At 51.7% G+C, this 10000-nt stretch overlaps 1 protein-coding gene across 2 annotated transcripts in view; it reads right to left on the bottom strand.

Annotated features, from left to right (window-relative positions):
* Window positions 1-6: 6 nt before the first annotated feature.
* The window catches only part of LOC130129880 (nephrocystin-3-like), a 76082-nt gene continuing 66088 nt past the window's right edge, over window positions 7-10000 (bottom strand). For both annotated transcript variants that reach the window (XM_056299556.1, XM_056299555.1), the window contains 7 exons: window positions 4271-4340; window positions 2287-2372; window positions 2022-2093; window positions 1277-1431; window positions 705-821; window positions 496-605; window positions 7-410 (listed from right to left, as the gene is read on the bottom strand). In XM_056299556.1, coding sequence (XP_056155531.1) covers window positions 296-410; window positions 496-605; window positions 705-821; window positions 1277-1431; window positions 2022-2093; window positions 2287-2372; window positions 4271-4340 — 725 coding nt within the window. In that variant the 3' untranslated portion in view covers window positions 7-295. The remainder of the gene's footprint in view (window positions 411-495; window positions 606-704; window positions 822-1276; window positions 1432-2021; window positions 2094-2286; window positions 2373-4270; window positions 4341-10000) is intronic.

The following is a 10000-nucleotide window of genomic DNA, read 5'->3' as shown; positions in this document are numbered from 1 at the left end:
CTATTTTATTTGGACATATAAAATTACATTATAAGACAAGGTGTTTCTTTTAAGGTCTGAGGTCACGTCATGTGTTAGCTTCTCCGTCGGTGGTTGATGGACGTCGACCGAAAATCAGTTATTCATGGTCTTAGAGCCCTGTGATGGTCTGGCGGCCTGTCCAGGGTGTCTCCCCGCCTGCTGCCCACTGACTCCTGGGATAGGCTGCAGCATCCCTGAGAGCGGGTCAGGCGGTTTGGATAACAGATGGATGGATGGCAGCCTAAGCAGATACTGCACCAGGACAATGGTGACGTCACAACTTGGCCTGTGCCTTTCCCAGCTGATCCCTCAGCTCCTGGTGTGCGATAGTGGAGAGGTGCACCTCATCCGGCCCATCGGCGATGCGCAAAGTGCGCACATATGCATACCTGGGAGATGGAAGCGAGTTTTGCAATTGGATGGCGAGTCACTTCATTTGCCCACGTGGAGGTAAGCTGACTGCGAGATACTCACATCTGCGCCAGAGGGAAGTCTCCGGACACGCCCGCGCCCCCGTACACCTGGATGGCGCAATCCACCACCTTGCAGGCCATCCTGGCTGCTGCCACCTTGATCATAGCAATCTGATGACCACACAATAACAGGAGCAAATGAAGACCCGTTGCCATAGTGATGAGCTGGACGTATAGGGAGGAGGTTTAACTGGACATTCAGGGCGTCACCTGTCTGCGTGCGGCTCGGCTCCCCGATGTGTCCAGAGCATGGGCGGCGCTGAGAGTCAGCAAGCGGGTCTGCTCTATCATCAGCCGGCACTCCGCTATCCAGTGTGCCACCACCTCCTAAACACACACACACACACACACACACACACAAGAGGGTAGGGAGCGTGTTTTGAGTTAGTTTGATAAGTGCCACCATGTCTGCCTGCATTTATAAAGGGAGCTCAAGGAGTGTCTAGGTTCCATCCATCCTTTATCCGAACCACTTATCCTGCTCTCAGGGTGGCGGGGATGCTGCAGCCTATCCCAGCAGTCATTGGGCGGCAGGCGGGGAGACACCCCGGACAGGCCGCCAGTCCATCACAGGACCGACACACATTCACAACTAGAGACAGTTCAGTACGGCCGATTCACCTGATCTACATGTCTTCGGACTGCGGGAGGAAACCAGAGATCCCGGAGGAAACCCACGCAGACACGGGGAGAACATGCAAATGCCACACGGGGACGACCCGGGACGACCCCCCCGGGCTCCGCAGCGCAAAACAGATTATGAACAGTACTTGTTTGCTTACATGTTGGTAGAGTTTCTTGCCGAACGTGGTCCTGGCAGCGGCCCGCTGGCAGAGCAGCTGCAGGGCCCGCTCGGCCAGGCCCACCGCCCGCATGCAGTGGTGTAACCTGCCCGGCCCAAGGCGGCCCTGGGCGATCTCGAAGCCCCTGCCCTCGCCTATAACAAGGAGCACACAGTATTAGAGACAGGCATTATGATGGCTACAACTACAGAAAGCAGGAGAGACATGAAGACAGCATGGCCTATGTAAAGAATAACATACGTTTCTTTTTCATTTTTAATTACCCCACTCTTCTGAGTCGTCCAGGTGCTGCTCCACCCCCCTGCTGACGGGGAGGGCTGCAGACTACCACATGCCTCCTCCGATACACGTGGAGTCGCCAGCCACTTCTTTTCACCTGGCGGTGAGGAGTTTCGCCAGGGGGACGTAGCGCATGGGAGGATCACGCTATTCCCCCCAGTTCCCCCTCCCCCCTGAACAGGTGCCCCGGCCGACCAGAGGAGGCGCTATACTGCAGCGACCAGGACACATACCCACATCCGGCTTCCCCACCCGCAGACATGGCCAATTGCATCTGTAGGGACGCTCGACCGAGCCGGAGCTAACGGGGATTCGAACCGGCGACCCCTGTGCTGGTATGCAACGGAATAGGCCGCCACGCCACCCAGAGGGCCATCTATCAGTGCTTCCTAGAGTGTGTAAATGAACAAAAATAAAACAGGTGTAAAATACAACAGTGTCTCACCCAGGATGATGTTGGCAGCAGGGACACACACGTTTTCAAAGTGCACCTCAAAATGGCCTCCGTGAACGGCATCTGAGCCCGGGACAAAAACAAAACAAAAAAAAAAACAGTGTAAAAAGAACTGCAACTTCAGTACACTTTATGTTGTACTATGCACACACACACACTTTTGTGGCATGGAAATGATCTATCATCACGCTAGCATTTCCTGAAAGCCATCGCTTCACAGGAAGTATGATCATGTTGCCACTGGAGACGATCCTACCATCCTGTCCGAACACGGTGAGCGGCCTGACCAGCTTCACTCCTGGCGTGTCCATTGGCACTAGGACCATACTGTGTTGGCCATGCCTAACATTACAGACAAAACCAAAACATAAGACGTTAGGGAAGTGGTGGTGGTGGAGATTTACCCCTAAATACATGTCAACCATTTTGGCAACACTAAGTAGAAATAACCATAGGGGCGGATGACACTGACGAACCCAAATGTCGCCATAGTCCCCCCCCCTTTCCCTTCCCAATTGTACTTGCCTAATTACCCTATTTTCCGAGCCATCCTGGTCGCTGCTCCACCTGCTGCAGACTACCACATGCCTCCTCAGATACATGTGGAGTCGCCAGCCACTTCTTTTCACCTGACAGTGAGGGGTTCCGCCAGGGGGGACGTGGCATGTGGGAGGATCATGCTATTCCCCCCAGTTCCCCCTCCCCTCCGAACAGGCGCTCCGACCGACCAGAGGAGGTGCTAGTGGCTTCCCATCCGCAGACACGGCCAGTTGTGTCTGTAGGGACACCCGGCCCGGCTGGGGCGCCTGTTCGGGGGGGAGGGGGAACTGGGGGGAGTAGCATGATCCTCCCATGCGCTACGTCCCCCTAGTGAAGCTCCTCACTGGCAGGTTAAAAGAAGCGGCTGGCGACTCCACGTGTATCGGAGGAGACCTGTGGTAGTCTGCAGCCCTCCCCGGATCGGCAGAGGGGGTGGAGCAGAGACCGGGACGGCTCGGTAGAGTGGGGTAGTTGGTCAAGTACAATTGGAGAGAAACCCCCCCCCCCCAGAGTGCGTACCACATATAAGGCTGAGTCCTTACCGCAGCGGCCAGGGTTCGAATCCAGCCTGGGCCCTTTGCTGCGTGTCATCCCCTCTCTCTCCCCTGCCTTTCCTGTCTCTCTCTACTGTCACTATCAAATAAAGGTGGAAAATGCCAAAACAAAACAAAAATGTACAATCTCTACCATTTATTCATTGTCCATCCCTGCTTCATCGCGCTCGAGCCTGCGGGGTGCTGGAGTGCATCCCAGCAGGATGCGGAGAGGAACCCTGGACATGTCGCCAGGACAAAGGATCACTGACCCTCCTGTTCCTGGGCAGAGTTTAGCCTCCAGTTCACCTGACGTGCAGGTCTTTACACTGTGGAAGGAGGAGTGAGGCCCATGAGACCACGGGGGCAGCGTGCAGACCGAGGAGGACCAGTCGTGCACCCAGCACCCCCTTAATGAGAGTCAGCAAGCCTGGTGAACCGCCGTCATCTTTCTCCTGTCGTTCTCTCAGATGAACTGGAGTGAAATTCCCGGGAATCAGGGTGTGAACCCTCTCTGTGGCACGGCGCCGCGGCAGCCATGACTCGGGAATGTGGGCACGGCACAAAATGAACCCTGGGCGCGGGTGAGTCTGGTGCTTCAGTTGTGGGAGGCGATAAAACCACCGTGGAACTTTCTCGATTGTTTGCGCGACGTGAGCGAGACGCACGTGCTCATTTGCGTCTGAATAGGCATGCGTTTCATCCGTAATAGCGTCATGGAGCCAGTGGCGCCCCCAAGGGGTGGCCACGGCCACCCTGATACTATCCCTGCCCCCCCCCGCTGCCCCCCCCCCCCAGCCACGAGTCGCATATGCAGAATATGCTTCTGATTATGCAGAATATGCTTCTATCTGATATTTCACATTAGGTGCTGTTCATTTAAATCAATAATGTATATTTTTCTTAACTCTCATATTGGCAGTTTTCAACCAGCCTGTACAGTACACTACAACGGCATCATAGAATTCCCGAAATTCAGTCATGGTTTTAGGTGTGCCACCCCAAGATTTTCAGTGGCCCCATGTGGCCACCCCTATGAGGGGGGCGCCAGCAGGGCTGGTGATGAACACCGTTTAAGCGGAGGCGGGGTGGTGTTCACAACCCACTTCCGCATGCCGGGGCAAAGCCCTATAGGGGTAGTCTTCATACCACGCCGGCGTGACTGACCTGTCGCTGGCATCCCGAGACCTGCTCTTGCACATGACGACGGCCACTTTACACGTGGGTTTGCCAGCACCTGCAGGAAATAAAGACATGTCATGGTTAAAACAGGAAGACTGCGTTTCATTTGTCCTCCGAGCCGCGCTGCAACATAATTATGACAAGGGGGGACAGACAGCCAGCCTGTCAGCCCCCGGGGCCTCTTTCCTCCCCCCGTTTAAAAACGCCTTCCTTCCTGTAATGGGGATTCACTGGCGTGCAGCGAGACCTGCTCTCGCCGCAACGGAGACGATGCGCGGCCACTAGAGGGCAGTGTGAAGCCGCTCACACGCTGCCCGGGAAGGACGAATATAAACGCGGGAAGGATGTGAGGAGTGTGAAGGACAGGTTGAGGACTAGACGAGGAAATTCGCGGTTTTCAGTGTGCAGGGAATACATCATTTCGGTCTCTCGAGGTCCGGCACTTCGGCGAAGCTGCGACCGTGACGCGGCTCGCGTCTGGCCTGTCGTGGCGCCGGGTTCATGGAGAGGTAACCGGGGGTCGGCCTTCCTGTTTCCTGTCCCATCCCAGGGGCCAACTGTCTCCCCATCCCTTCGCGTCCGTCCGACGTCCATACACACAACATATGGACGCCGGACACACACAAACGAGGACAAATAAAAAAGAGAACACAACATCTTGAAAATGAGCAATACATTGTGGCGCTGGAAGTTACCCATTATATCCCCAATTCCCTTTGACATTTGGATGTTCTGCTTACTAATTTATAGAGTCCAAGTTGTGATTTATTTATTTATTTATTTATTAATTTGAGCATCTCACTACATCCAGTTCTTTCCACGTGCAAACTTGCTCTGCTAATAAATGGGAACGGCAACCAGGACATGAACGTGTGCAATCTGTGACACATAGCAAGCAAGTATTATGCCTAGCATTGTTTGCTGAGGTTTGCAATGTGACCAAACACAAACACACACACACACACACACACACACACACACACACACACACACACACACACACACACACACACATACTAGCAGATGTTAACACAGCTCTGCTCACTAGCGCCACTACCAACTTCACAGCGCTTGCATATGCCACTGCAACAGTGATGGAGACGCTTGGGTACCAGATCAAGTGCACAAGCCGCAGAGAGTATCCTCCATGGAGGAGAAGGCCGGAGGCCAAGGTCAAAGCAGCATGGCGAGACGTTATATACGTATATATATAAGCCACTGCGTGTGTGTGTGTGTATGTATATATATATATATAATCACACACTGATCAGCCAAAACCTTAAAACCACCACCCACCTAATATTGTGTAGGTCCTCCTCGTACCGCCAAAACAGCTCTGACCTGTCGAGGCATGGACTCCACAAGACCTCTGAAGGTGTGCTCTGGTATCTGGCACCAAGACGTTAGCAGCGGATCCTTTAAGTCCTGTAAGTTGCGAGGTGGGCCCCCCATGGATCGGATTTGTTTTTCCAGCACATCCCACGGATGCTCGATCGGATTGAGATCTGGGGAATTTGGAGGCCAAAGCAGCACCTTGAAGTCTTTGTCATGTTCCTCAAACCATTCCTGAACAATGTTTGCAGTGTGGCAGGGAGCATTATCCTGCTGAAAGAGGACTCTGCCATCAGGGAATACCATTGCCATGAAGGGGTGTTCTTGGTCTGCAACAGTGTTTAGGCAGGTGGTACATGTCAAAGTAACAGCAACATGAATGCCAGGACCCAAGGTTTCCCAGCTGAACATTGCCCAGAGCATCAAACCGCCTGTGCCGGCTTGACTTCTTCCCATAGTGCATCCTGGTGCCATCTCTTCCCCAGGTAAACAAAACACACACCTGGCCGGCCACGTGATGTAAAAGGAAACATGATTCATCAGATCAGGCCACCTTCTTCCATTGCGCCATGGTCCAGTTCTGATGTTCATGTGCTCATTGTAGGCACTTTCGGTGGTGGACAGGGGTCCTCGTGGACACGTTGAGTAGTCTGTGGCTATGCAGCCCCACACACAGCAAGCTGTGATGCACTGTGTTGTGACGCCTGGCCAGCATGAACCTTTTCAGCAATATGAGCTACAGTAGATCTGCTGTGGGATCAAACCAGACAGGCTAGCCTTCACTCCCAACGCACATCAGCGAGCCTTGGGCGACCATGACCCTGTGACCAGTTCACCGGTTGTCCTTCCTTGGACCACTTTCGGTAGGTACTGACCACTCCATACCGGGAACACCCCACAAGACCTGCTGTTTTGGAGATGTTCTGACCCAGTCATCCAGCCATCACTATTTGGCCCTTGTCAAAGTCACTCAGATCTTACACCTGCCCATTTTTCCTGCTTCCAACACTTCAACTTCAAGAACTGACGGTTGACTTGCTGCCTAATACATCCGTTACAATGGCACCTTGCTAGGTGCCATTGTAACAACAACATTATTCACCGACCTGTCAGGGGTGTTGCTGTTTTGTTTTCTGATCTGTGGTTTTTCTGTTGAACAGGGAAACCCGTTTGGCTTGAGGACAGACTGGGATTTCCTGAAATATCTTACATAATCATGATGATAGCAGAAGAGATGGCCAAGCACGCAGGCTGAACTCTCCTGTCACACGTGTCCACACATGTCCCACGAACTCAGAAGAAGAGACAGACAGAGAGACAGAGAGACAGAGAGAGATGAAAAGATACCGAGATGGAAAGATATTGCGGGAGAAAGCGAGAGAAACAATGAAGAAACCACAGTTTAATACTGCGGAGATGAGGATCACAGATACAGAACTGTTCAGCAGGCTGCCGAGTCTTTACTGTTTGGGAGCAAAGCCACGACAAAACGCACAACGACAGCCAAAAGAAATACCGTAATCCCTACCGGGACTTGCTCAGTGTTCACCTCCACTTTCATTGTTTAAAAACATGAGGGAAAAGGATGCCAAGCGGCCATTTCTATCAGTTCACCAGGATCATGCGATCAACCCAAGAGATGTGGAAAAAAACAAAAACAAAAACAAACACAAACAAGACAGCGTGTGGTGAGGTGCCACCCACGCTGTATGGCGTGTCGCTAACAACAGCATGAGGCCCCGAAGGAGGAAACGCCTTTTCTTTTTTCTGTCCAAACCTTGTCACGTTGCATCTCTCGCTCGCTCGCTCTCTCAAATCTGGGACGCCCCACCCTCTTTGACCCCTCACTTAACTCTTCCTCGTACTGAATATGCAGTTCAGATTCACTTCTTTGGTAACTTTTTTTGTTTTAGATTCACCACTTTTTGGTGTTTCGAGTTGTTTCAATACGTTTTTGTCGTTACTGACATTCCGACATCCCTTGTGCGTTCGGACTTACTGTAAATATCAACAATTACACTGTTATTTAAATACCGGGGGACGCTGGGAATAACGTTTACCATGTTAACCGCTCTCTCTCTCTCTTTCTCCCTCCCTCCCTCTCTCTCCCCGTCTCTCTGTCTCTCCGTCTCTCTCTTTCTCTGTATTTCTCCCTGTCTTGCTGTCTGTCTGTCTGTCTCTCTCCCTCTCTCTCTCTCTCTCTCTCTCTGTATTTCTCCCTGTCTGTCTGTCTGTCTCCCTCTCTCTCTCTGTATTTCTCCCTGTCTGTCTGTCTGTCTCCCTCTCTCTCTCTCTTTCTCTGTATTTCTCCCTGTCTGTCTGTCTGTCTGTCTCTCTCCCTCTCTCTCTCTCGTTCTCTGTATTTCTCTCTGTCTGTCTGTCTGTCTGTCTGTCTCTCTCCCTCTTTCTCTGTATTTCTCCCTGTCTGTCTGTCTGTCTGTCTGTCTGTCTGTCTGTCTGTCTGTCTGTCTGTCTGTCTTTCTCTCCCTCTCTCTCTTTCTCTGTATTTCTCCCTGTCTGTCTGTCTGTCTGTCTGTCTGTCTGTCTGTCTGTCTGTCTGTCTGTCTGTCTGTCTCTCTCCCTCTGTATTTCTCTCTGTCTGTCTGTCTGTCTGTCTCTCTCCCTCTGTATTTCTCTCTGTCTGTCTGTCTGTCTGTCTGTCTCTCTGTCTCTCTCCCTCTCTCTCTCTTTCTCTGTATTTCCCCCTGTCTGTCTGTCTGTCTGTCTGTCTGTCTGTCTGTCTGTCTGTCTGTCTGTCTGTCTCTCTCCCTCTCTCTCTCTTTCTCTGTATTTCCCCTGTCTGTCTGTCTGTCTGTCTGTCTGTCTGTCTGTCTGTCTGTCTGTCTCTCTCCCTTTCTCTGTATTTCTCCCTGTCTGTCTGTCTGTCTCTCTTTCTCTCCCCCTCTCTCTTTCTCTGTATTTCTCCCTGTCTGTCTGTCTGTCTGTCTGTCTGTCTGTCTGTCTGTCTGTCTGTCTGTCTCTCTCTCTCTCTTCCTCTCTCTACCTCTCTCTTTCTCTGTCTCTCCCCCTGGGTCAGACCCTTTAGTCGACTGGTTAACACTGTCACTTGTGGTGTGGGAGACACGGGTTTGCGTCCCGCTTGTGGCGACGGTCCCCGACTGCCCCCTTGAATTCTCTCCCTGTCTCTCTCTCACTTTCTGTCTCTCTGTCTCTCTCCCTGTCTCTCTACCTCTCAATTCAATTTTTTTCAATTCAATTCAAAGGGCTTTATTGGCATGAAAGTTTTACAACAATGTTGCCAAAGCATCAAAAATACAGTTTGAATGGTACACGATAACACTAATAAAGTCTCTCTCCCTGTCTCTCTCTCTCTGTCTCTCTCCCTCTCCCCCTGTCTCTCTACCTCTCTCTCCCTGTCTCTCTCTCTGTGTCTCTCTACCTCTCTCTCCCTGTCTCTCTCCCTGTCTCTGTCTCTCTCCCTGTCTTTCTCTCTCCCTGTCTTTCTCTCTCCGTCTCTCCCCGGCAGCACGGTGCAGACGTGTCACCATGGTTGATGCTCTGACAGGCCAGGCAGAAAGGAGCGTGTGGCTCAGCAGAGGAAACTAAAGTAAAGGCAGGGGGTCCCCGGATGCTGCTCTCATGCTCAGGGGTCCGGCGGCTGCTCGGCTCAAAATTGAGTTCACGTTTTTCAAAAATGTTTCAAACTTGGAAGAATTTATTTCTATTTGGGGGCACGGGGATGTGCTGTGCACCATAGAAAATCAACTGCTTCTCCTTCATTTCTGAAGAAGAGTGAAGGCGTGTGTGTTTTGTTTGTACTGTGTATGCAGACTGTTGTGTTTTCACTGTGAGTATCTGTGTTAATACTGTTGTCTTGACGTGAATGACAAATGGGACCATTAAAGGCCTGGTTAAAGGTCAAAGGGTCTCTCTCTGTCTCTCTCTCAGTCTGTCTCTCAAATAGCTTTATTGGCATGGACAGAAAATGTGCCATTGCCAAAGGACTAAAACATTACATCACGTATTAAACACATATCAAATTCCATGCTCCATATCTTTGCCCACCGAAGCAGTCAAGCCCTTTTTTCCTCCCTGCCACACAGTGCAGTGCAATGACTCAACAGCATATATCTTTCTTTTTTCTTTTTTTATATACATTTATTTCTGATTTTTCCCTTCTTTCTCCCAATTTAGTGGCCAATCGCTCCCTATTTTAGTTCAAACACCCACCCTCGCACTGCATGCGTTCGCCAACTGCATCTCTCCGGCCGGCAGTCTCGAAGGAGACGCCTCGCCACTTCTGTGACAGGGGGGAATCCAAGCCAAACCACTGCTATTCCCACACACACAGAGACGCATTCATGTGACGGACACAAGCCGACCCCGCCCCCCTCCCGAAGACAGTGTCGCCAATTATTGCTG

This window comes from Lampris incognitus, chromosome 19 (assembly GCF_029633865.1).
Source record: "Lampris incognitus isolate fLamInc1 chromosome 19, fLamInc1.hap2, whole genome shotgun sequence".
NCBI lineage: Eukaryota > Metazoa > Chordata > Actinopteri > Lampriformes > Lampridae > Lampris > Lampris incognitus.
This window is presented reverse-complemented; position numbering and strand designations above follow the sequence as displayed.